Raw genomic sequence first — 26,466 nt, forward strand, 5'->3', positions numbered from 1 at the left:
CCATCCACTACATACCATCACGAAGCCTCGGTATCCTAGGCTCTCTGTATTGACGGTTTCTTTCGGCCCTTTTGCTTGTCGATCCGCACAACATGGAGACGCTGAGAGCCATATTCGTCAAGCCTGATCCGCAGCAACAGGTAGATTACGCCCGTCGTGGCAGCAGTGCCTTGGGAAATTTCTAATGAGTTTGTATCTGAACAGCTGCGGAAATGCAACGCTCTCATTCGCTCGAATATCCGTAAACTCGACCGCGATATCAACCAAGTCAGGCAAGTCGAGGCCAAGACGAAGAACCTCATCCTCCAAGCCGATAAGCGAGCCCAACGAGACCCGACGAGACAGAAACAAGCACAGAAGGAGGCGCGCGACTTTGCGCGGGAACTCATCCGCGCGCGCAAGACGAGCAATCGCCTAGTCACTTCCAAGGCGCAACTGAACAGCGTGCAAATGCAGGTCAACGAGGCGTTTGCCGTGAGGAAGATTGAGGGCAGCATCCGCGCGAGCGTCGGCGTGATGAAGGACGTCAACCGTTTGATTCGGCTACCTGAGCTGGCCGGCACGATGCAGGAACTCAGCGCGGAGTTGATGAAGGCCGGCATTATCGAGGAGATGGTGGGCGAGAGTCTGCCCGAGGACATGGACGAGTTCGAAGAGGAGGAGGCCGAGGGCGAGGTCGACAAGGTCCTCGGCGAGATTCTCAAGGACCGCATGTCCAAGGAGAAGCTCCCCGCTGCGCCGGTCACGCAAGAACCCAAGCCGGTCGAGGTCGAGGAGGAGGAAGAGGATGCCGAGGCTATGATGAATCAGATGCGCAACAGACTGGAGGCCTTGCGGAGCTAAGGGCTTGCATATCGATAAAGGCGGCGTACGGTGTTTTGTTTCACGGGCCAATTCTGTCAGCTCGGCTTTTTTAAAGGCAACATTCCACACAAGGGTCCAGATACAACGACGGCGACACATCCAGGCCTGGCAGGGCTTTTCCCAGCAATTTGTCGGGCGTGTCCAGATCTACACAGTTTCTGTGGCTCTCATTGTGCTCCCGGGTCATCTTCATGTTTCGTCTGGCGTTTGGAGTAGCCATCATTCAGAAGTAAACATTCTCTTCACGTGTTGAAAGGTCAGACGGGTGATTCTAGGCCAAAGGACATTGTACAGTTCCTTTCGCTTGGCGGTTTGCATAAGTTAAGAGACTAAAAAAGAAAGTCCTCAGACGAAAAAATGTCTTCCAACTTTGTCCAGCTCGTTGTTTCGATGTAAAGAGCAATTAGGTCATATTTGATCTTTCCATCATAAACCAAAAGAGACCAATTTCCCCGTTTGTCAAGCCAAATTTTCCAATCATACCTTTCAGACGTCCCCGGTCGTGATTTTAAGATCTGAGATCTCAACTTGGCAGCGCCCGCCATGTCTCACACGGAGAATGCCGTCTTATCCTCTCTAAGTAAGCTGTTCACCACGCTTCGGTGGGCATTGTTTGTGGAAGTCTTCAGAAAAGCACTTGGTCGTGCTGAGATCCTTCGCTGCCAGCTTGTCCCTCTTCTCATTGTTTGTTTCCTTTCACTAAGGCTACATGTGCCTCTCAAGTGGCCGGTTGGGCGATTTGCGGTCATTCTTCCGTGGATGATGGTACTGATGTCGGATTTTACTTAATTGGTGTATTGAAATGGATTAAAATCAAGTCAAGATCAACTTCTATGGCTATATACAAACAGCGCATTAAGTTACTTGGGCAAATCGAGAGTGAATTCGACAACATGGCATCGTGGCTCTCATCGGAGCAGCTTTTGCCAAAGGATCATGTGCGAGTTACCAAAGGCTGAGGGACGAAACAGCATTCTCTCTTGGACATACGAAGAACCTCATAATTTGATCGTGTAAATGATCGTGCGTGATAATCGGTAAGATACTGATTTACAGCTTTCGCCTCGTTGTCAGAATACTATGTTGATGTCAGACTAGTATAGTGTTGTAATCTTCAGCTCTGAGGCCCTCTAATAAGCATGCGAGGTATAGCTCTCCCGGGCTTGATTGTCTCCTTGTCTCGAGGCCATCAAACCATTGGACCACTTTGACTAACTTCACAGGCAGCGACGACAAAATCGTAAAGCTTAGTTAAGATTGGAAGACTAACAGCAACAAATAACGGAAAAGTAGGGAGTAATGAGAGGTCACAAGAGAGGAGGAAGATGGCATCAGAAAGGAGACAGGCCCAGATGGAGAAAGGAACGGCATCGGCGGCACAAGCTATTTATGCAACTACTTCGCCGCGATATTATCGTGGCCTGCCGCCACTGGGAGAACAACAGGTATAATAGAAAATGATTCAATCTGTTGTCTTCTCTCAAAGCTCAACGACCTCTGGGTTAGCAGCGAACCAAACTAAGAAAACACCACCAACTACATTCAGACTATGGAAAACATGGCTTAACATCTGAATGATATCAATTCATCTTCCAACCCCAAAATACCGCCGTTAACCCATAAAAACATCAAATCTGCATCACCTTAGAATACAACCTCCTCATACAACACCTCTCCATAAACCAATCCCCATCAACTCTTCTCCACGTCTCATGATAATGCCCCGCGCCCGTAGAATGCAAACCCGACTCCGAGCCCCTTGTTCCAGCGTGATAGATCACCCCAAACACAGCCTTGACCTCGTCCTCGGAAACCTGCTCCAGGTCCCCCGCGTCCGTCAGGTGCATCGTCTGCATGACTTTAAAGGCCTCGCTAAAGTGCGCGACCCACGCTTCGCGCGAGGTCCAGCGGTACCGGACGCCGTTGAGGATCAGGATGCTGCCGTCTAGGTCGAAGGCCTCGAAGGTGAGGGTGGGGAGCATGATTATGTCGAAGCGGTCCCAGTCGCATGTGTCGGCGAAGCGGCAGTATTGGGCTTTTTTGCGGCGGATGATTTCTGCTACTTCGGGGGAGATTGCCATCTTTTGTTCGGTATTCCGGTTTCTCGAGGGTCCAAGATGCGAGGGAAGACAGCAGATATAAGCTGATCGCAACAACGATGGTAAATGAGTAAAGGAAATAATCACGTCCTCCGTCTATTGTTTTCCGACATATCCCAACGCTATGTACCAGTCTATGCCCCATCATCGAGTCACAAGCAGAAGAGGGGGTTTTGCGGGGACGCTGTCGATCATCACACTTTCTGCCAAGAAGGGAGTTGATATCAGATGCTTCCCACGCTCGAATTACCTATTGAAGAATCATGGTAACATCGAGACCGTTGAAGACATGGGGGTTTCCTGCAGCTGTGGCAGCCCTCCAGCATTCGACCCATCCATTTACTAGGATGGTTAGAGGGGCGTAAGCACTTGTCCATAGCATGCCAAGCAGGGATTCCACTGGTTCATCGAGCATTGTATGATAGTGACGATCTAAGCATTCATGTGATCTTGGTGAGAACCTCAATATCCGGGGTCTCATCCGATTAAGTGATAGGAAGTGCAGATTTCCCCCTTCTTAGCACTCAAGCATCGTTTGTTGTAAGTCTTTCGGCAAGACTAGCAAGTGGCTTGTTCAATTCAGTTGGTAGTCCTCGACGCACATATCATCCTTGGAAATACATCTATTTTCGCTCGTTGCTTCCTATGAGCATCGAAGCCAAGATAGAGTCAAGATCGGGTTGTCAAAAAAAAAAAAAGTTCATCAAGTGGTACCACCACCTCTTTGACGAAGCTTTCACAGGCCTTCGGCGACATGTCTCCTATCAGTGATGCCCAGACAGGACTGATGATGAAGCTTCAAGACTGTCTTGCACCATCGATCGTGATATCGTAAGATAAGCAGGTTCGATCTCATCACTGTCCTATCGCAGTCAAAGCCTTGCAACATGTCTGCCGCAAAGTCGGAGTTCCAGTCTCAAGCGATCGAGATATCCCAAGTAAGATATGTTCGCCTTGTCCGCATCTGATATCTCATCTCTCCTCGAACGTACCGCATCCGGTTCAAGACAGCCTTGAAAACCTCAACCACAACCACAACCACAATCAACAAAATCTTAACTCAGACATCTCTCTCAACACCACGATACCTCTCAGAGGCTCGCCGTCTTCGAAAATAACGTTCGCAACCTCGTCTCAGCAAGCAAACCACCCCCCCTTCCCCATCCTCATCCTCCACCCTCCAAGTCTCGAGATAATGCCCGCCGGCAGTCAAATGAGCCCCCCTCCTCAGATCCGGCATGTCCAACATGATACACGAGTCCCAAAGACGGCCTTGGCCTCATTCTTACTGTCCCACTCCGGTACCCACCCCGATCCCGATCCCCGATCCCCGTCTCCGGGCCCCATCCCCCCCTCAACAGCCTCCAACTCCCCTGGACCACCATCACGCAAAGTCTGCATCTCCTTAAACTCTCTTTCCACGACACGAGACGAACGCGGCTAGGCAGTTCAAACCCACTTCTGCTCCACCCCGTTCTCGTCGATGTACATCCGGCCCGAGGCGTCGAGGAACCTCGATCTCGGCGTTGGGTAGGATTAGACTGGAGCGGAGAGACTATTATGTGGCATAAATGTAGCGGCAGTAGCGCGTCTTACTACGGCGAATAGATTCTGCTGTTTCGATCAAGATGGGCACGATCGATCGTTGGGAGGGTTTATTGGTTTGGGTGAGAGGTTTGGTGCAAGTGTGAACTCGATGTGCCCATTCATGCATGGTTCCGGACGAATCTCAATAAGCCTCACGAGTTGACTTTGTCTCCACGAAGCAGGCCAGTGGCCTTTTCATCCAACTAGGCTGTCTATCTAGAGATCTAGAAACCTTATTCCTTGTGATATGTGACCCAATATCCTCACACAAGAAAGGATATCCTCTGCAGGAGGCCGCTTAACCACGCAAAGCCTTGTAGAAGCCTCGCTTTTGTTTAGAACCAAGTCACACAGCACGGCAACAGGTATACGAACAGTGATATCTGTCCCAATGCTCAAGCTCACCGCAACTCAAAGGACAACAACACTGACACGTTACTTCTCCACTCGCCGCAAAGCCGCATCTCCCAGTAACCCAACGGCCCCAAGCCAGAAGCAGTTGACTCAGCATGCCATCTGTAAGCTGCTCTCATAAGCGGCTCTGCTCTCAGTCAGACCGTTCAGCCTATCACTGATCAGTCAAGCTCACCCCGACGATCCCCCACGATCTGACAACCCGTACGACGAGACCGGTGAACCTCCACAGGCCCTGCACCCAAAGCATACCGCGTAAGAATGGCTGATGTAAGACCACCAAAATTCCAACGCACGCGACGAACAAGAGATGAACAACGCTCTTGTCAGCTAGAACACCCCCAATCTCTCGGCCGGCGGTTGCGGAATCTCCATCTTCATCTCCACGAGATGGAACCGCAATAAGGCTCAACGGCTCTGGAACGCCGAACGCAGATCCCTTTTTGACAAACTTCCCCGATCGATGGGGATATCCTTCAATGGTGTATTATGGCCTCGGGGCGAGCAGTCCCACAATCCCAAAACGGTCTGACCGTTTCGCAGCCACCGTTTCCGGGAGCATAACTCAGGGGGAGGGGAGGGGGAAGTTATGCATTCCACACACTGCATGACCATTTCCGTTGCCCTCCCTCCATCCACCCGGTAGACTAATCCGGCAGCAACCGAGCAAGAGCCGGAAAGTCCCAGGGCAAAACTGCAAACTGCAAATCGCAAACACCCAAACGCTCAAAGCAGCAGCACGTCAGGGAGAAGAGCGCGCAATCACCCGCTAGACCGGAACAGGACCCCCTGCCGCAACTGCATCCACACACCCACGCAAACCACGCTTTCTGCTCTTCTCTTCTACGGGTCCCACAACCCGCAGCCGGTCCAATTTCGGGGGACGGGGGGGATGAACCGGGATAAGCAACACCCAAACACACACACCCTCCGCGGTCGCAGGGGGAGGAAGAAGAAGGAGGCTAAGAGGGGAAAAAACCGTCTAGCGGCTTTCTAGAAGGTCGTCCAGGGCGGACAATCTCAATTCCTGGTTCTCTGGTGTCTGTAACCCGGTCCTCCCCCCCTACCTAGCCCCGCGGGCATCCTTCCGGTCGCTCGGTGCGCGTTTGGTCCAGGGGGTGAACGCTACCACCATGAATCGCGACACCCGCCCGATAGATAGATAGCTAAAGGGTTTTATCTGGCGTTGGCGTCGTGTCGTCGCGCGGTCTGGGGTCGGGCGTTGCGGTTTTGGGTAGGTCGACGATGCCGCGGTGGCTGTTCCGGTGCGTTGTGCTCGGTGCACTTGTTGCAAATAGATGCAACGCCGGGCCTTGCGGGAACGGAGACGCTTGTGATGGCTTCCTTTTTTTCGGGGTCCTATTCGGCTTCTCTCCCTCAGCCACCTCAAGCTTGTGAAAGGGTCCTGAGGGGAGACTGCGGAAAAAGAAGTGGCAGGCGGAAGCGATTTGCGGTGCTTTGCTCGGTGTGGCGTCGGTGTCGATAACCACACCGTCTGTGGCTACCCCAAAGAGCTTGACTGCGAAGGGGAACATAGCCGTACGTGGTTTAATCCCGTTTCAGTCTGATCTTTTCTGCTTCTTCCTTTCGACCTATTGGTGCTACCGCCTCGGCTACCTACCGCTTGGTGTTGATCGTCGAGTAAGTTCCGTAGTTGGCACGGACCGGATGCGACTCGATTGCAACCGCGCCGCCGCTCGCCCGTCAGGCATGTGCTGCCGCTGCTACTGCTGCTGCGGTGGCATTTGTCGTCGTCGAGCTTGTTTCACAAGTTACTCGTTGGAGTCATTGCCAGACACTGGACGAAATAGAAAATCAGGGCAATCGATGGGCAGGGAATATGCAAAACTCTAAAGAATGTTGCCTGCCGCGACCAAGTCCAGAACGATCGCTGTCCATCTTGTCTGTCTTGGAATTAAGTTGTCAGCCAGTCTCGATAGGTCCATGGGCCATGACCGCCTTCAGCTTTTTGAATTGCCGAAGAGGGTTTCCCCTTGCGTGTTAGCTCGCTGTATGCTCGGATATCTGGAAATGCTTGCCCAGCTGGTGGTTGAAGGTTGATCTAGCATCTATCGCTCTCTCACACCCCCTTGCGTGCCTGCGGGATACATTCCCGCCGCCCTTTTACAAAGCCAAGGCAAGGGCACAATTGGCAGGTCCAGGAACGGGATGCCCTGCGGTGTGGCACAACCCCGAATTCGGGACGAGACTCTGCCGTTGATGGCGGGGACCACTCATATAGCGAGTTGCCGCCTCTGCCATCTCATTCGAAAATGGGCTGCGACAAATCCGTTGTCGTTGCTGAATGCTGACGACGCAAACGGTGATGAAGATGGCTTATTCGCGGAAGAGGGGCCCCTCTCCTCTCCCGCCCGTCGCAAACTCGCGTTCGAGACCCAATACGATCTCGCCGTTTCTTCGTTTGTGCGACCAACAAGAATGAGGGATGTGGAAGCGGAGGAACACAAACTTACAGGTTCCTCCGCTGCGCAACGTAACGGCTTTTCCTTGCCCATCCGTACCCTATTCTTAGGTGAGGTCACTCGGGTCAGCAATCAATCAACAACCCAGGCCCTGAGTCACTGACAAAGGGGTTCATTTGGCCTGACTATTCTCATCCCAAGGCTGGCGACACACACATACACACCCTCCACAAACCACCACCACCACCGCCGCCGCAACTACAGCTTGGACGATCCGGGGAAACAAAGGTGGGTGGTACCGCCGTGTACAGACTTAAACTGAGTATCAATACGTATCCGAAGGTCATTGTAAATGGAATGGAATCACGAATGCGCCACCCCCAGTCTGACTCAGGCCGGGAAAGCATTCGCCGCGGGCTGAGCCAGAGCCCAGTCAGCACGGCCGTATTGATTCGCGACGGTAACGAGCATTTGAAAAAGGCACGAATGACAAGTCGCCGGTGTGTTGCTTTCTGAATAGGCAGGCAAGTTGTATCTTACAGGCAGGGAGCAGAAGCGATAACCAGGCGGTAAGCCTGTTCGGTGTGCTGTACACGGTAGAGACAGGGCGGTCTGAATTATCGGTATGCGCCTTGTCACCGCCTTCCCTGGTGTGTGTGAGTGCATGTGTAATATACCCGTTGTTTGAGTCGTATTGCGTCTGGAATAGGAATTAGGTTGGACGTCTTAGGTGTCAGTTCTGCGGTTCGGAAACATTGGATGTTGGGGGAGCATGGTAGCTACTAGTCAGCGGCAGCACAGTCAGAAGCAAGCTGAGCAAGGCACACCATCCATCCATCCATCCATCCATCCAGCCATCCACCCACGAACGGGTGTATTCGTAAGTTGGTGGTTGTCGTCGCATTTCGTTTGAATGCGGATGCGGTTGCGGTTCCGGGTTGTGTTGCGCGTTCGCTCGGGGGGTTTCTCGCTTGTTGGAACGGGTGATGGTGGTGGTCAGGGTTGGGACTTTGGGCTTGTTGGTGATGTCGGTGGTTGTCTGGAGAGGAATGGAGGAAATTCGGGCATCCAACGGAATTCCAATCGACAACCAACCGCATCGTCGGGGCATCGCGGCGTCGCATCCGGGGACCATCCATCTAGACCAGTTGCATTCCCGCGAGTGATTGCTCTGAATCATCCAACTCACACAACCTTGTTGGTAACTTGGTGTATCCGTACTCCGTCACGTCCGTATAGACACCAACGATTCGTATCCATGGATAGTTTGGTGTAAGTATTGAGTGTTCTGTAATTAGTCTATATCCGTACGGAGTAGATGGAACTGGCTTGCCGGCCGGGGATGATGGGTGTTGGCTGTCACTTTGCGTGTTACCGAATGAGACGATGATACATCTGTAACTCTGCCAACACTCTGTATGATGTACGGAAGCGCCTCCGTGTGTTTCTGGAAATTGAGCCCCGACTCCTGGCGGATGAAAGAAGAAGCGCCGCAAATGACGAAGGATCCATGTCTTCTTTCCATTTCGCCTCGCCTCGCCCTGCCCTGGCCAGCCCGCCAACCTCGTCAACCTCGTCAACATGGCCATGGCTTCCAAACTGACTCCGGGCACCTGGGATTTGCAGGCTTGCAGCTGTATCCGTACGCCTCGTGGGAATTTTCCCATATTTTTAAGATGAGATGCCTAGGGTCATGACGGGAGAGGCTGGGCAAGCGGGAAGGGTGGACGAAAAAGCTGGGGTCGAACCGTCGCGATAATAGGCACCGAGCCCAACAAGCCGACAGGGAACAGGGCCGGAAATGAGAGGGAAGCCCAAGACTTCCAGGACCCCCAGCGAGCACTGCAAGCAGTGCAAGGAAAAGATGAGAAAAACTCTTCCAAATTGACGGAAAAGAAACGATCTGATGCCAGTTGGTGATAGTTGACGGAATTTCTGAGACCGGGGATCTCGAACCGGGCCAGTGGATTGGGCCCCCCCAAGCAGCAGCTTGCCGGCCGAGAAGCAATTGGACAGCCGGGAAGTGAAAAGTGATGGACAGGAACCTGGAAAGAAAAGAAACAACGGCCGTGAGCGAGCCCGGGGGTCCGGAAATGGCCGTTCTGGCTGGTGGCCCTAGTTTGCTTTTTGGTCTCTCTTTTGGTGTCCATGCCATGTACGGGCAAATTGGTAAAGTTTGGGTAAAAGATCAATACGGAAGTTCCTAGTTGAGTTTCCGTCGTGGCCGTTCTCGTCTGTCACTGGAGCGGGATGGGCGCGGATGCAATGCGATGCGATGCGCCCAGAGAACCATCAGCATCAGCCCTGGGGAAGGGGAGGTACCTAGGCGGTGGGATTGATGAGGATGTGCTGGATGCAGCCACGGCAGATTTGCTGGCACATCTCGTTTCAATGTTTCGTCCTCTTGGCTCCCGATATTTGTTGGCGTTGGTGTTGGTGATGTGGCTTGCTGTCGTTGTGGTGTTGTACAGATGGAGGTACAAGGCCTCAACCTGAGGTGCATGCAATCTGGTATTGGCAGCATCTGGACCTTACCGGGCAAGGTACGCCGTAATTAGGCAGGTATTGTCGTCGCTGGAACAAGAACAAGATCGGACGTCCACCATCGCTGGGCGGCATCAAAGGTGGCAGGGCCCTGGCGGCGGTGAGGCGTTGTAAGTCAAAAAGCATGCGGTAAGTCGGTGTGCTTCCTGTAGTTCCCCGAATGCATTCAGTCAATCGCGGGCGCTCATTTAGGCATTGCTTTGATTCTTCCCCTCATCCTTGGCTTCCCCAGGAGGGGCTTCCAGCCTATCGAGGCGCATGGAGATTCACATTCGCAGCTGGGACCCGACAATCTAACAAGAATGAGGGGGTGAGATGTTCTGCTTGATGCGATGAGTCGGTTAATGAAGCAGAAAAAGCAGCCAAGGGGGTGTATGCTATGTGTGTAACTGACTGGCACTCGACAACGATCGATGGCGAGTGGAAATGTCAATATCAAAATCAAACGGATGCGATAGGCCGCTTCTGTGACTCGAATTCTCGGTCAAAGTTGTAGAGATTCAGCGAGCGATTGACGATTTGAGGGGGGTTTGTCCAATCAGAGGTTGAAGCGGTAGCGCGTGTTGAGTTGAAAACCTAAGTAACTAACTGTACTCCGTAGAGACCAGATTGGCAGATGGGTGACGGGTAAATCCGATGCAGCGAGAGAAATGCCTTCTGCCCTCCCCCCGCCGTTTGAGACGGCGCAAAAAGTCTGGACGGAGAAGCACCGAGCGCACCGAGGTCTCTCCTTCCCGTCTCTCTCGAGTCTCGCCCGTCTGGGCAGGAGGAAAGTACCTTCCTGCCGTTCTAACCTCTGCTGTGGAGGAAGGTACCTGCTTTCTTCAGGTTCCTGCCCGTGCCAGTTCTTTGGGCTCGCCCGAGGCCCGGGGCAGCCCAGACTGCCTTCCGCGGGGGCAGGGGCACGCAAGAAGAAAGGGCGCGGGACAGGGCAGGCAGAAAAAGACCCCCCGGCCAGAACACTGAATTGAACGGTCGGCCCCAAGGCGACAGGGCCAGACAGAAGGAAAGGGCGATCCCCAGCCAGCCTGCCCGCGAGGGGTGTTCAAACGGCTGGCCCCAGGCCACAGGCCCCCCCAGGGCCCCCGCCTCATGCCGCTGTCGGGCCTCGAATGGGGTAGCGATTAGCAGTGATTGCTGCTGATAGCACCGGGGACAAGTCCCTAGCGAACCGCCTAGAGGGCCTGAGAGCCAAACTCCAACGCTCCAGCTCTCAACATGCCCTGCATTTTGCCCATCCGTTCTGGCCCCCGCGGATTACCAGCTTTTGGCAAAACTCTCTTGGTCCCTTGCAAGTATCTTTGCTGCCCGAAGTGGGTGCAGAGGTACTTCTGGATCATGACTCTTCCCCTGTTACGGTGTAGGTAAGGTAGACAAGTGCCCTCTTCTCGCGACCAATGATTCCCGACACAGACTCACACCCTCACCCCCTTCCGACAAGGCGGTCAAACACCGCTCATTCATTTTCCGTTTTCTTTGCTTTTTGGCTGGTTGGCTGCCGCTCTGCCGCTGTTGGCCTGTCGATATCGCCAAATCGATGCTCCTACTAAGATGTGCGCTGTGAGACAGGCAGACAGCTCCCGCCGCTTCCCCGTCGGCGGTCTGCGGGCCTCTTCCGTATCGTCGCTCGGCGTCCAGTCTTCCTCTTCAAACCCCTGCCTCTCATCACACACAATCATCGCCAATACCGCCGGTGTCTCTCCCTCCCGTTCTAGGTCGGCCTCAGTATCACAGTAGGGGGTGCCGGCCTCGTGTTTGTCACTGCTGCATCGTGGGGGTGGGCAAGCGGCACAATCGCACCGACAGGGGCCGTCGACAATCACAATTGAAGGATGCGAGACACCGAGGCACCAAGAGACGGAAAGCAGCCTGGATAGACCCGATGCAGAGTCAGAAACTCTGAATTTGATGATATCTGGATTGGGGATGGCAGCTGGAATGGAATCGCCGGCTCTGTCTCCGACTCCCTTGCGTATCGATCGTATGTATCCGTAGGTAGACTTAGTTATAGTACGAATAACTAGTAGACACAGCTGGGCTGGGGACCAGTCGGAGTCTTCGAGACCGCTTGCGCCTACGGAGCCAGGCCCGTCCGTTCGCAACTCCATTCCCGTTGCCCCATGGGAACATTCCCCGCGGCACTCGAGCGGCGATTGCGATTCAGCTTTGTTTGCGCCATGATGTTTCTCACATTTGATAGTTGACACAATGCCAGAAAAGGTACTATTGAAGCAATACTGATACTCTATACATGATGTAACACCGTACTCTGGTATAGTTGTATATATCATGACTCTTTCTGCCTGTGTTCGAGTCATCTCGGTGTTTCGACCATACAGTGGCGGTAAAAGCAACACCAAGTACACCAAACAACCATCAGCAACCAGCAATAACAAGCGTCATCGCAAGCCAGCGCCGGCGTCATCATAACCAACAACACCATCAGCAGCAACACTTCCCGCCCACGCCGAAAGACACCACCCACACACTGCTACTCCCGTTCGTATACACAGATAGATACGCGCAGCTGCAGGCAAGAGTCAACCCAGCCCCTCCGACTTACTCGGGTGCAGTACAAACACGGACAAAAGTCATCACCGAGAGAAAGAGGCCAAAAGCAGGATTTCCAATATTCCGTTCTTGTCATCCACCGTCCTCTCTATCCGAACCTATACAATCCCGCTGTACTGGCTGTACTGTACTCCGTACCGCGGTGCCGACGACGACTACGAAATACCGGTACGAGACTCCATAGTTCGGACAGCAGCACTCTCAGCAGCTCCTCGGCAACGCCACGTCGAGAATAGTCACCAAGCCCAGGCCCGCGGTCCAACTCTGAATCACCAGAAGCAGGTAATTAACCAGCCAGCCTGAGCCTGAGCCTGAAGGGTACCAAGGATTGGGAATACGGTCTTCCTCCCGCGCGACCGCCAGCCCTGTCGCCGACATTTGTCCTTTCTTCTTTCCCTTTTCATCTTACCGTCCTTGTATACACCCCCTTGCTCACCCCCCTCCTTGCCGACAACTGCAACCGCTTTCCGCCCAAGCCCAACACCTTCAGCTCTTTCCTTCTGGGGCCTTTACCGGTACCGCACCCCCTGCGCTGTCAGCACTCACATTTACACCCCCCTTCCTTCCGACCTGGACTTTCCATCTCCGTCACCGCCTCCCTTGCCTTGTTTTCCCACCCCCTCGGGATACCGGGAAAGCAGTTACCCCCATCTTTTAGGCTTGCCAAAGGCCTAGGTCCACTCTCCGAAATTCCTCGGAACGTTGCTCTGCCCAACCTTGCACCTCCTGTTGACTCTCACCCCCTTTTCTCACACACCCCCAACACCCACAACACGCCCCCCCTACACACCCCCAGAAAACCAGAGGAAGGCAGACGCGCCCCTTGGGACTTATAAGTCTCCCGTGTCCACCTTCTCCCACACTCTTCCTGATCGTGATAATCAACAACAATATCCACAACTCTGAAGTCTTATACGAACAAGACCTTTCAACACTCAACATCACTCTACACATCGCAGCCATGTACGGCTCATACGGTTCATACAGCTCCATGGGCTCCGTCTCCATGACCGCCCCCATCGATATCTCTCCCAGCAACATGCTCGCCCACGACCGGTCGTGCGCCTTCCCTTCTTGGCCACGCCGCGATACCCTCGCCGACTTTGACGGCGAGCCCAGAGCCACCTCTTACCTTTCCGACGAGGACCTCTTCCCCCAGGATTTCGAGGACGACTCCCACAGCGTTTCCAGCCACGGCAGCTTCTCATCGCCCAACTCCCGCTCTCCCCAGATTTCCGAGGTTGAGCTTCTCCAGATGGAACGCGAGCGCATGGCTATGCAGCGCGAGGCCCTTCGTTGCGTCATGGCCGAGAAGGAACGTCGTCGCCAAGCAGCTCTCCAGCAAAAGAAGTCGCAACGCCGCGGCAGCTCCAAGAAGAGCCCCAAGAACAAGCTCGCCTCCATGACTCCCATCGCCGAGTGAGAGCTTTCCACGATAAAGCTGCAAGCTCTCTCTACTACTTGGCATGTGGCAATGCGCAAACATCTATTGTTCGGACGAGCATACTCTAGCTCGCCGGCACACCTCCTCAGTCTCGACAAACCCTAATCCATAATATCGGCAGCCTCTTCAGCATGGCGCCAGCACAAGACCAAACCAGGACCGCCTCTGACCTGGAACATCCAATATGCTCCGACGGTCCAGGTCTCTGGTCTTCGAACACAAACACGCCTCTGGCAATTCAACCACCTTGGCCTCGGCCTCGTGTGCAACGCGGCCTGATTTCCATCACAAGCTTGCAACCGATCATCCAGCTTCCGGCTTGCTCATCACTGCACGGGGCGACTCGGAACGCCGTGTGGGGGAGCACAAGCAAGGCCGATCGTGGGGGGGCCAGCCTACAGCAGTGTGTCTCAGCCACACTCGCGCACGCCCGGCGGTATCGGCCACCCACCGAACAAGAGTCACCCGGCAATGGCTGGTGTGGCAGGTGAGAGGACTTACAGGTCGGCTGCCTCGTTACGTTGCAATCGATACCTGGTCCTCGTGGACTCATCATTTGGGCACTGGCATTTCACATGCCTTGCATCACCCTGTTTACTGCTTTTTCTCATTGTCTTTTCATGTTGATACCCCCCTTTGCTGTGGCCCACCGAGGTAGCCCAGCTAGTATTTGTCGCATGGAGTTTGTTTTTTCACATCGATCAACGGATCGACTTTTGGGTTATTGGGGGCAGCATGGCATCACAGCACATTTTTACAGGACTTTGCATCCGCATCATCGGGGACTTAAGCATAGGAACACCATTTTGCCCACACGAGGCTTCGCATTAGTTAGTTAGTTAGTATTTAGTACGAGATACCCTTCGCCACGCGCGACATCAACATTTGATTCTATTCTACATCACAAGATATCTGCATTCATCTATTCGCTTCCTAGTGATTTGTAACCCTGTGACTCAGGCATGCATCGCCTTCTCGTCGCTATAGGATGCATTTGCTCATGACAGGTGCGTTCGTGCATCGAGGCGTAACAGCATTTGAAATCAGGAAAAATGTCAGAGTCATTCCGTAAATTCCGTTCCGGCATGCAGAATCACAACCGTAGAGTCATACTTTTTACGAGCTAACGTAAGCATGTGGCACTCTGACCTGCCTAGATTCAGCGGTTGTTGATGTCTACGGAGTGCCGCGCGCTGGTTGGACTGTGTGTGTGGCTTGTAGGGTTTGCTGCTTGCCTCACTTGCATTCGGTCGCTGACAAAGTCCAACCGCGGGTCTGGAATCAATATTGGGGAACTATTGTGGGAGCTGAGGAACTGGAACTGGAAACTGGGACTGGGACTGGGACTGGTAGAGTGGATGGCGCTGACCGGTCGGTCGGGGGCTGAAGGATTACCCTGTTTTTGTTCTCTCTCTGCTTTTGTGAGTTTTGTTGTGTGTTGTGGACTTGAGGTTGTTCTAGCCACAAAAATCGTGTCGTCATTAATATCGTATTGTCTCGCTGGCTTTTCGGAACTTTGCGAGCAGTACCGGTATTGTGCCAACCCGCCAGCCAAAAGTGTGTTGGGGGGTCTCGGCCTGGTTGGGGGAGAGACGGAGGCAGAGCCGACGGTGTTGCGGCTTGTGACTGCCCTACACTGTGAAGTCTGGCTGGCAATATGGGATAACAACAAGAGGCCCTCGCGAAAACGGTCGGGAACCGTCGGGAGATGCACCCCTGTCAGTACCTTTTGCCTTAGGTAATCATTCAAAGTCTCGAGTTCCAAGCAGCAATTCCCGTTGAGAATTCCCGGCGGGTGGTCTATCCGCTTGAACTTTTGCGGGTATGGAGCTTGTAAGCCCTGGGATATGCGCTGCTGGCAACTTGGCAAGAGGGATTTAGTTGGAAGACACAGACCCCGTCATGCCGTTTGCTCCATCCGAAAGACACAGCCTCACTTGATTCCACCCCAGATATTGGTTCCAGGCCCTGGGGGACTCTGTTCGGCGCATTACGAATTTCCCAAGGACCCGGGCCAGAGGGAGGTTCCAGAGTGAGGAGACCCAAAAGTCATCTCTATTCTTGGGTGTTTTGCTATGGGGGGGACACAGGGAAAGGGAAGAGGGCTGTAAATTTTACCGAGATCGATGTCTGGATTGCGTGTCTCCATTGCAATCTTCGGGTCTTTGGACCGTTTTGGGTGAGCTGTGTTTGGATACGGGGCGAGCGCGTGTGTTGTGGCGTGCGCGTCTACCCCGTAAGTGTATCCGAGGCTTAGGTAAGGTTTTTCTGGGGGTGTCTGTCTGTGGCTTAGCAAGCAGGCGGCCTCGATTGTGGCGTCGGTTCCCCACGAACAGAAAAGCCACGAGCCTCGGCACTCGCTGTCTTTAGCAGGCGGCCTTTCGACCACCGACGCCGACACCGACCGCGGCAAAAAGGTTCACAAGGACCCTTGCGGGGAGGCGCTTGGCTTTGACCCTGTTTGCGTACGGAGTATCTGCTCGGTGGTGCTTGGAGGAACTGGATGCCGCTAATACGAACAGGCACAGGCAGGTTTCTTTCTTTGACTACGGACACTTTGAGGGATGGAGTTTGACGAAGGATCGGGATGGATCGGAGATCCGGGGGTTTGGATCAGCGGGGGAGTTGAATAGAGAGAGTAGCTGAAGGCCTCGAACTAGCTACCGCTTCTCGGGAGGTTCTTACCTTGGCTTTGAGGAAGCCGAGGAACCAACTTTCCGGTTTTGCTTGAAAGGTTGGGATTTGGGGTACTGCTGTGCCGCGGGATGTTTTCTTCGACCGGTATACGTAGAGTTCAGTGACGTTCGGTTCCTTTTCGCTCTGTTTCGGGAAGCCAAGGAACGACTGTGACGCGCTGTAGACGCGGCATACCGAGGCGCCGGGGAAACTTGGAAGGAGGAGGGAGCAGCAGCAGTAAAGTCTGGGGTTTGAGTTCAAGCTGTATAGATTGCAATGCCTTGGCTCGATGACGGTATATGCTCCTGACTTCCTGCGGCCCTACGGGTGAGATGCGGAGAGTCGGGTAAGACGCACGATGGTCCACTTCCTCACCACCGGGGGACGGAATCTTTCGGACTCGGCCCCGGGGCGCGGAGGAGTTTTGGGGATGGGGAAGGGGGAGGGGTGTAGACAAGATGCAAGATGGTCGGATCCCTATAGATGTTCGTAATTGTCATGTTCATGACCTCGGGGGTTATTGAGTGAGTCACTTGCTTTGTCGGCATCACGAGGGGTTGATCTTGAGATTTGACACCCGAGATTGGCAAGATGGGGGAAACGCAGATTATGGCGTGAGGGGGGAAGATCTTGAGAGATCTTTACTGCGTTTTTCTTAACGGGTTCAGCCACACCTTTTGGGATCTTCTCGTCGAAAGACAATCTGCGTACGATGTCGTCAACGGGACAGAGTCAGAATAATCGACAATTTGAATTCTTCATGATCTGATCTGATCTCATCGAGACCGACCCCAAGACTGATGTCTCGACACCCCCTCAGTGATAACCCGCGGAGGTGAGGACGCCGACCATCTGGAAGGGAGCTGGCCATTCCAAGAAAGGCTCCGAAATGGCTTGCGTCCCTCTGCGAAACCGGACATGATTACCCTCCTTGCGCTTGCGGCTCCGCAATCCGCGGATTCTCGTTGAAGCGCTCAACCCAAGTCATGCTAGGCTTTATTACCGGTTATCGTGAAAGCTACTCCCGACATAAGTGATAGGGCTGCTTATAATGCGGGTGAGGTCGGGAGAGGAGGACAGGACAGGACCCTCCCCGCATTGCGTGCGATTACGCTCGCTGCAATGCAGATAAGACCAGCGGACCAGCTCCGTTAGTCGCGGGGTAACTCTTGTCCCAACTTATTTGAATGGAGACGATACGATTGGTTGGGATAATCGACATCCAGATAGGCAAAGCTGCTTACCTTTCTCAGTAATAAACCGGGGCCCGATGCATTCCGTTTAGAACTCTAGATCAACATAGTCCGTCTTTACGGCCGCGAGGAACAGGACCCTTGGAAAAATCCCTTGCCGCGATTGCGGAATTGTGCACACCGCGGTCCCGCAATGTCGAGGTGGCGGCGCGGCTCTCTCTCGTCTCCCAATTCCGATCATCCCAGAGCAGCAAAGCGAAAAAGGACAGTATTGAACGGCGGCGCGGACAACATCCGTAGACGCCCCCCTTTAACCGTCGGCTCGGGTTCCAGCGAGAAGACTCTGCAACGATCCCTCATCCAACGGGCTAAAGAGGAGAGCCATAGCCTGGACGGGTGGGTTTGCTCCTCTTGTCTTTTCTCGGCTCCTCCTCTCCCAGTCCCCGCTCCTTGGGTTCCTGGACCCAAGCAAACTCCAGTGGAAAAGCGTGGCAGAGTGGCAGAGTACCGGAGAGCATGGCGTTGGCAATCAGCCAAAACCTGGGAACGGTGGAGTCCTGATGGAAGGGTCCCTGCACCGGGATGGGTTCCCGGCGCCTGGACCTCGTTCTTGCGGTTTGACGGGGGGCTTCACCATTTATCCAAACACCACCCCCCCTGCCCTTAGATTGGGGCCTTGGAGAGTCTGAAGCGGAGCTCTTGGAGTCGTAACGGGAAAAGGTGATTGGCAAATTTCGGGAGCAAACGGGATGCCCCGGCGAATCCCAACGTGTCAAATCTCTCCCACTCCTCTTCTCTTCCCTCAGTTCCCCACCGACACCGACGACGGGACGATCGCTCCCGGGGTCTGGAGAGGGCTCTAGACCTTTTCCGGTCTCTGCGCACTTGCCTGTTTTGTCATGGACGCCTCATGGGCGGTGGAGTCAGCAATCATGGAGACTGGAGCTCCTCTTCGGTGCAAAATTCTGCCAGATGAAAAGTCCACATTGGAAAAAGAGGGTCTCGCGGGTTATCAGCGGCGGGATTACTCTTAGCTTGACTTTAGGAAGAGGGGAAATTTGGGAAAAGAAGAGATATGGAGCACTTTAGGAAGCTCTGGAAGCTTTTTCTGCCAGGTCTGCTTGCTAGTGTAGAGAGAAGAGGGAGTCTCATTAACCAAATGGATGAAGTCTCGTTGGAATTCTCGAAGAATGCGGAAGGAGAATGAGTAGGACTAGGTAGGCTTGTAGGTAACTTTTACCCAACGGTCCTTTTGACAGACATCAACAGTGTCTAGCAAAAAGACCCTGTCTACTCTCCCTGCCTCTCAACTTTTCTCAAGATCCCATCTCGACCCCCATATGCAGAAAAAATTCTGACAAGCGGTATCCATTCACCCGCTGCGTTCGGCGCCTCTCTTTTGGTCTCGGTGCTTCTCTTCCCGCCGAATCATTCCCCGTCGTAAGCTTCAACACCCGCCTTCTCGAAGCTTTAGATGCTTCAACAAAAGACACCCCAATAGCTAAAGCAAAAGAAGGCCCTTCTTTGACTAGATGCTCCGCTTTTCCGAGGCTCTTCTTCGGCATTACGGCGAGTTTGATTGGTGACAAACGAACGGTTCAGAAGGAAAAGCTCTCTAACCTCCCCTCCCTCTCTCGGAGTCTCTCTCCGCAACACACCCCCGGTCCGAAAAGAAAATTCCTTTGCAGGGAAAATTCTTCCATGTGGCTTCTAAAGTGCTGCCAGAGTTTCTCCGCCTTGGAGAAATTCATCCAAGTGGTCGAAGATGCCGGGACTGCTCCACTTCTGGTTTCCCCCCAAGCCCAGCCGTCTGGTTTGGCACTCAAAGCACTTTGCGCGTCGAGACCGCGGTACCGCGTAATCCTCGTCTCGGTGTCGTTTCGGTAAACTCGAGTCGTGGAGACACCTACTTTCTCGTAGGTCAAAGTCAAAGTGGTAGTCGGAGAGTCTCCGACGCACACACCTCTCTTCTCACGTCGCGGCCTTTTCTCCGGGGTCTCTCGAGTTCGGGTGGCTCATGAATCGCGTGTGGCGCAACCCAACCACAACCTCTTTCTTACTGTCGTTTTCCAGAAGAACCTTGGACGAGGTGGGCAAGTCGTCCGAAAGGGCATTCTCAAGCGCAATCATCACCAAAAGCTTGTGAATTCCAGGGACGCAACGCGAACACCTGAATCAGTTATTCCCCGAACTGCAGCTTCGACGTCAACTATGACTTCAGTCTTTTGACATGATGAACAATTTTGATCGTCCCTTTTCCCGTTCCATCATCCAGGGCCCTTCATACAACGATGAAATTTCTGTTCAAAATTTTCAACACGCCCCCTCCTTCTTTTGTCGAGATATCAAACGACCCTCAATTTTGTCTCTTTTCCCGGCCGGCAAACGTGGGTATCTTCAAAGTTGACAATTTCTGGCAATATAGAGACTCAGTATTACACACTAGAATCAAGATTCTAGCATGTGGGGGCGTGCGATCCCACAAGGCATGCCACGCGAATTGGCCACCCGCACAGAACTTTTTTGCTTCTCGCACTAAACCACGCTTCTATCGTCGTTCCGCCGTCATCCTGAAGCACTGGCCCCAAGGGAACTGACGTTCTTTTTCGGGAGACTGACTAGTGTACGCTATTCAGAGAGCGCGCAAAAAAACTTGGCTTGGATCTCAAAGGATGGCCAAACCTGGGGAAAACCGGGACGGCGGATTGGTTGACGGCTGTTGGTTGCCCGGGTCTGAAACCCGAGGCGTTCAAGCCACACACAAGTTGTGTAGTTCCGTTACACCGACACACACCGGGCAGGATTCCCCAATCGGTATCATACGTCGCTGTTCCTGTTGGTTTGGTTGGTTGGCTGAACGTAAACCCGGCGACCAACTCTGACGCCGTCTGCAACTTCCCGTGTGACATCAACCCCGCCTCTGGATACAGCTCAAAGACGAACCGGGTTCAGCTGTGTTGTATTCCTTTCTTTGCCTACCTTACATGCCAACTACCTGTTCCTCGGGGGTGACCTATATCTCAGCCCAGCAATGAGTGGGAACAAAGAACAATCAGAGACGAAAGGTGCAAGACAAGCCGACGGAGCAAACATTCTGTGTTTCCTCGATCCAACCAAAAGTTGCACATCCATCGTTTGGGCTCCTTCGTTTCGCTCTCGGAGACCCCTCTGCCGTCCGATCAATGGTTTCGGGACGGGTTCCGTTTGGCGTTTGGGAGGAGCCCAGTGATCTGCTACAAGCACAAGCACAAGCGAGAGGAAGAAAAGAACTGGACCGCGGTGTCTGTCTACGAGTCTCCAGACCCAAGCCTGGATGGAACCCGTATCCGTAAGAAACCCCTCCCCAAAGAGCTTGAGCATTGGACGGAACGGTTCATCCGCATTCTTCAGTTGCCAAGACCTCAAAGCGGGAAACTCAAAAAGAGAGTATCCGTATCCGCCGTTTTCTTTCTCCGCCTACGCAAGCACCAGCAGGAAGCGCATGCACGATTGACGGATGGCCCCCCGGTAAACCGTGTTGTCAAACTTCCCGGACAAAACGTGGCCGTTGAGGGGTCGCAGAGTCGTAGGGTCGTAGTAAATTTGCCCGAAACGGCAGGTTCAGTTCAGTCTAAACGGATCGACCGCTACCAAAACGTCGAGATCACTTTATTCGCCGTTACCGCACCTCTTATCGCAGCTCTGGCAGCTCTCGGGCCTTTCCGAGATAAGATACGAGATACCACCCCGACATCCATGCCCGAGCAAGACATTTACGGTGAGTGGTGCGCGTGGGGTTTGAGGTACCACCGGCGTCCGGCACCGATACGGACCGGGCTTATCTCACCGCGCAGCTTCGTATCTGTAAGTGTACGGTGACACTCCCATCACGGATGAAGCTTCTCGTATGCTGTCATCCTGTTGGTTGGCATTGCTATTTTCAAACCTTTGTCGCTGGAACACCTTAAAATGGATGGATGGCGGTGGCACCACCACGCCTACACTTCAAACAAACGAAGAAAAGCCAGCGACGCCTCTTCCGTCTCTCCCCCCCCTGATAGCGGAGGGGAAAGATAGAGAGGGGGTGAGCTGGGCTGAGCTGAAGATCCTCTGCACGGATTTTTGCGCTCGAGGATCCCGTGCCTTTCCGTCCGCAAGCGCAACAAACGCCCTTACGTTTATTTTTGATATCTGGGTGTGTTTGGGGGTGGTAGTGTAAAGAGGCGCAGAGGATTGAACAGCAAACGTCTGTTCTTTCGCGATGCGAATCCCCCCGTAAGCCCCGGCGCCCCAAGCAGAGGTCCGTCCGGGCGAGGGGGGTTCCGTTGGACCACTGACTACGATAAGATGCGGATACATACCAAGCCCGCGCGTGGGCGCGCCATTCGTTCGCGACGTCTTTGAGCGAGAGTGCTGGCTGTGCTGGTGGGGGTTTCGTTGTCACTGACTGTTTCCTTCACCGACGAGACGGCGGTGGGGAGAATGAGCGTGGGGGTTTGGTGTTTTTGGTGGTTGTGTGTTGTGTGTTGTTGTTGGGTGATGTGATGCGTTTGTTGACCACCACCCCTCCTCTGTCTGATACCTTACCTTACCGCCAACCTGCCTTACGTAGGTCTGTATGTATTCTGCCACCGAAGCCCGGAGGCGGTAAAGCCCCCTCGTATCGAACAACCCAATATTGGCAATTCTTGCAAGAAAAATCTTGATCGGAAGAGTCGTTCGTCAGAGCTTGCTCCTGTGGCTGCATACGCCTGTTTTTTTCTTGCTATTCATGATTTCTTCTCCCAACGGCGGCTGCGGCTTGCGGGCCCCCCGCCCCTCCCAAAAGCCCAGGCCCTTTCTTCCACCTACAAGTTACATCATCGTCACCGCCATATGCCAAACACCCCATCAGGGTCGAAATGCTGCATGCCTTGGGACCTCTCTTTGGATCTTGAGGGGTGTGGCGTGTGCTGCAGGGCAACGCAAAGGGGGAGATTGATCGGGCAGGAATAGCATCCAAATTTGAACAAGAGAGACAAGAAAGAAAAGAAGACCTGCAGTATCTGCAAGAAATATGACAACTGACAGAGTGAACAGGGCCTGGAGCGGTCTTGGGAGTGTTGGAATCCACCCGGGGCAACTCGGGGAATCTCTGCGCGACCGCAGTGTCTCGTCGATCCCAACGCTTGCGAGATTACAGAATTTACAGAAAAAATCAAGAGGTGCAGGAAAACAAAAGCATACACCCCCGGGACGAAACCCCACGGGCCTGGGTCTGGGTGCCGGCCACGGCCGCCGAGCAGCGGCGGGCAGCATCTCGCAGGTGTCCAGCCTGCTTCTGCCTTGCCTACCACGCTGCCACGCAGTTGCGTGCTTCAGGTGGCAGCGGTCGCTGGGCACTGAGCGGTGTCTGTAGCGGTAATACCGTACTCTAGACGCTTTGGTCCGCTGTCGGGAGATGGGCGATCCTGAGCATATCGTGTGTTCCAGGCCTTACTGCGTAGGTTGTCTACCCCTCCGGAGCCTGGCTCCGGAGTGACGAGCACCTCCATCTTACCCCTCCCCTCACAACCGCCTTACACGACAACCATTTGGTCAGCTCATAGTTAAGGTATGTTGAGGTGAAGATACCAATCACTTTGGAGCCCAATCTAAGCAACGTGGGCATCGCACACAGCACACCCCTCGGCGTCATGTCGAGATACCGCCTTATTCTCGACGGCCTTTGCTCCGAAAATCGCATCCACCCATCCAGACAGTCACAGAGCATCGTAATGAGAGAATCATCCAAAATGACTTCGCCGCGATTCGCGATACTCATCCCACCATCACCTCTTACCACGAATAACCCCTCCCCCACGGTCAAAGTGCAGATGACAATCCAAGTTGACAATACTCATCTCTGGAACGCGACGTGAAATCAGTCGGGCGCGTCCCCATCACATCACACACTTCATCACAGTTGACGGATGCCAATAGCACTCGCAAAGTTCAAATACTGGTGTGCAACACAAGCAAAGTGTCTGGGTGACCGCGTCCCATGGCCGGCGCTCGGGACCTGACTGGTCGGGCGCGTGCGAGGGGCCGCGCTCCAATCACCGTCCGGCGCATCGCTCAAGTTTCGTGATGCTCGTCGTCTGTTGGGTGAGTTCTGTATTGGATAGTGTGATGGCCAATCCAGTTCACCATCACCGTTTGGATATCAAACTGTCTGCCTACTCGTCTCATCCCGTTTGTTGCGTGCGCGTCGCAATCACATCTCTCTTCCCTTCATCAGTCTGTGACTCACCCATGGGAAATGATCGGTGATGCGGTGGATGCGAAAAGAAGAAGGTTTCCGTCGGTCGCAGACCTACTCTGCATCTTGCACACCGCGATTTCCCTTCCTCATGCGCACTCATGCAAGCCAGATGCAGATTTCTTGATTATCGCTGCATGCGCCGGCACCCTCTCAGGGCTTCACCTCTCTTCCTACCTACCACCCCCGGTCTGCTGCCCGCTTTCCCATGTCCCGCTGCATCAAATCCGATAGCGGGCCGCCGTGAGCGCCGTAATGCACACACCACAACCCACAGCTGCCCCCCCATCCCGTTCCTCCGCGTTAGGGTTGCAGGAGGGATATCCAGATACATGTACTTCGCCTTACGTGCGCTACCGGCTACGCAGGCATGGGGAATCCGAAATAAGGTATGCGGTGTGTCTCTGCCGTGTGTGGTGTGTGGTGTAACCTGTACCGCCGTGACACCGTGACAGACGTCCAGTGCCAACCCAAGCTGAAGGTTGAGGGGCGGGGGGCGGCTTGGGTGCCTCCCCGATTCGCCCGCGATCGTGCAGCTTGCATCCCGAAGGGGAGAAAAAGAAAAAAGAGCAAAGAGAATCAAGCGAGAAGCAAAAGCAAACGCCCAGAAGCATCGCAAGCTGAAACCGCATCCCTTTAGAAAGAAACTAAACACCCCTGTCGAGTTCAGGTTTGGGTTCTGCCACCCCTCTATCCATCCATTGATACTTGCCTCTTCAACTCGGCTGCATACGGCACCCGTGTTCACCGCTCTCGATATAATCACAAAATGATTTTGGGAACAAATGACAATATTACGGATACAAATGCCCATAAAATGACCGATGCGTCTCATCCTGCGTATATGTCTGAGGATCCTTGGCATCGGAGAATGAACTGTCTCTCGGGCTCTCCACCAGCTGTCTCATTGCCCACATCCGCCAGGGGGCAGAAGAATCACCCAAGACAAGCCTGACCTAGATTTCGAGACAGCAAAAGCAAGGCGAGAACAAGACAGATCCATTCCAAACGACCTCACAGTCTAGACAATTTGGGCCCTTGGGGTCCTGTTTGCGACAATAGACCCCTGTCACGGCCGCCAACTGGCAGACGCACCACTGCGTTGTCTCCGATCGAGTACGCCGGATCGTCAGGGGAACGGAACCCCTCGTCAGGCTTTTCTGGTCTTTGCTTCTCTTACTGCTATCCGCTTTTTGTGCTACGATGAGTGACGTGTTGTCTACGAAGTATGGGGATAGATAGGTATGGGGCGCCGTTGAGGGCGTTACGCATCGACCACACTCAAAGTCGTTTGCTTTTGGACGAACGTTGGCATGATGCAGGTGGTGCCACCGCTTTTTCTTCTGTTCACTGCCTGGAAAGAAAATCCTTGCCGTGACGAGGATTGGTCCCCGGCGTCTGGTGTTTCTCGCAACTGATGGCGGTTGTCGTGTTACTTTGAAGTCCTATCATGAGGCTGTACCTGAAGGTGCCGTAAGTTTGATGCGTAGGGCGCTCTGAGGCATGTATGGCGGTCAGGCACAATATCCGCAAACGCCATTTACCCCTGAGCTGAAAGTGAAGCCGGAATCCAGAGACTCCTGTGAACAGCCCTTATGAGGCATACATGCCAACCATCGAGATCTCCTCATCCGTCCCCCTCCGTATCCGTCAAAAGCAACAACCCGCATACTGAGAAACCTAACGGTGCTGCTTCATCCGCATACGGTCTCTGACCCTAGCACTCTCGCGTGGGAACTCCCCTCCGGCATCCGCGGCGGTTGTCAAACCTACATGAACCGCACGCAGCTCACCGCTGATCACTTATACAGACCTCCCTGTAGACCGCTTCATCGGGCCGCGTCGAGGTTCCCACTCATCACACCCCGGAAGAAGACGTTGCGTTCTGCATCTGGCCCCGGCGCGGGTATCCACTTGGCCGGCCCCGTGTTGGCCCGTGTGTTCGGCGCCGGGTGGCCCGCGACTTGCCTATTCGGGATATGGGAAGTCGGGGGACTGGGCTACTTTGGATGATCTGCAAACGGTCCGTTGGTACAAGACTGAGTCAGTTCACCACAAGTAATGGTATGCGATGGGCGGCTTCCGTATGTCTTGCTATTTCATGATCGGCTTCAAGAACAAGAGCGGGCGGCTTTTTCTCACTTTTTCCTACCATGTAGGAGTTAAGATCAGTCAAAAGTTCTCTATTATGTCCATTTTGAGTCCATTCTGAAATGTTGCGAATCAAAGACACCAGGAAGATGCCAGTCTCTATAATAGCCGCGGAGGCTCATCAACGAGAGACAAGAAGATGAAGTACATGCAACCATGTCGCGCGTCCTGGGACCACCCAGGATTTTCCACAGTCATTATTTTCGGGAATCATACCATCCTCCCATTCTCAACCCAGAGA

The 26,466-nt window shown here is 53.8% G+C and overlaps 7 protein-coding genes across 7 annotated transcripts; 4 read left to right on the top strand and 3 right to left on the bottom strand.

The window, feature by feature from the left end:
• Positions 1–92: 92 nt before the first annotated feature.
• On the top strand, positions 93–843 carry CABS01_14835 (Snf7 family protein; the record flags this gene model as incomplete). The annotated part of the gene is made up of 2 exons (XM_060548173.1): positions 93–140; positions 205–843. The coding sequence occupies 2 exons, from the start codon at positions 93–95 to the stop codon at positions 841–843; spliced, it is 687 nt and encodes a 228-aa protein (XP_060392937.1).
• Positions 844–2,492: 1,649 nt separating this feature from the next.
• CABS01_14836 (uncharacterized protein) lies at positions 2,493–2,945 on the bottom strand (the record flags this gene model as incomplete). The annotated part of the gene is made up of 1 exon (XM_060548174.1): positions 2,493–2,945. One exon carries the CDS (start codon positions 2,943–2,945, stop codon positions 2,493–2,495), a length of 453 nt encoding a protein of 150 aa, XP_060392938.1.
• Positions 2,946–4,941: 1,996 nt separating this feature from the next.
• Positions 4,942–5,223, top strand: CABS01_14837 (uncharacterized protein; the record flags this gene model as incomplete). The annotated part of the gene is made up of 2 exons (XM_060548175.1): positions 4,942–5,068; positions 5,135–5,223. The coding sequence occupies 2 exons, from the start codon at positions 4,942–4,944 to the stop codon at positions 5,221–5,223; spliced, it is 216 nt and encodes a 71-aa protein (XP_060392939.1).
• Positions 5,224–11,149: 5,926 nt separating this feature from the next.
• Positions 11,150–11,299, top strand: CABS01_14838 (uncharacterized protein; the record flags this gene model as incomplete). The annotated part of the gene is made up of 1 exon (XM_060548176.1): positions 11,150–11,299. The coding sequence occupies one exon, from the start codon at positions 11,150–11,152 to the stop codon at positions 11,297–11,299; it is 150 nt and encodes a 49-aa protein (XP_060392940.1).
• A 92-nt stretch (positions 11,300–11,391) lies between these two features.
• On the bottom strand, positions 11,392–12,249 carry CABS01_14839 (uncharacterized protein; the record flags this gene model as incomplete). Its single annotated transcript, XM_060548177.1, has 1 exon — positions 11,392–12,249. The coding sequence occupies one exon, from the start codon at positions 12,247–12,249 to the stop codon at positions 11,392–11,394; it is 858 nt and encodes a 285-aa protein (XP_060392941.1).
• Positions 12,250–13,463: 1,214 nt separating this feature from the next.
• CABS01_14840 (uncharacterized protein) lies at positions 13,464–13,925 on the top strand (the record flags this gene model as incomplete). The annotated part of the gene is made up of 1 exon (XM_060548178.1): positions 13,464–13,925. One exon carries the CDS (start codon positions 13,464–13,466, stop codon positions 13,923–13,925), a length of 462 nt encoding a protein of 153 aa, XP_060392942.1.
• Positions 13,926–22,684: 8,759 nt separating this feature from the next.
• Positions 22,685–23,092, bottom strand: CABS01_14841 (uncharacterized protein; the record flags this gene model as incomplete). Its single annotated transcript, XM_060548179.1, has 1 exon — positions 22,685–23,092. The coding sequence occupies one exon, from the start codon at positions 23,090–23,092 to the stop codon at positions 22,685–22,687; it is 408 nt and encodes a 135-aa protein (XP_060392943.1).
• Between the last annotated feature and the right edge of the window lie 3,374 nt (positions 23,093–26,466).

This window comes from Colletotrichum abscissum, assembly GCF_030869225.1.
Source record: "Colletotrichum abscissum strain IMI 504890 chromosome Unknown Scaffold_58.1, whole genome shotgun sequence".
NCBI lineage: Eukaryota > Fungi > Ascomycota > Sordariomycetes > Glomerellales > Glomerellaceae > Colletotrichum > Colletotrichum abscissum.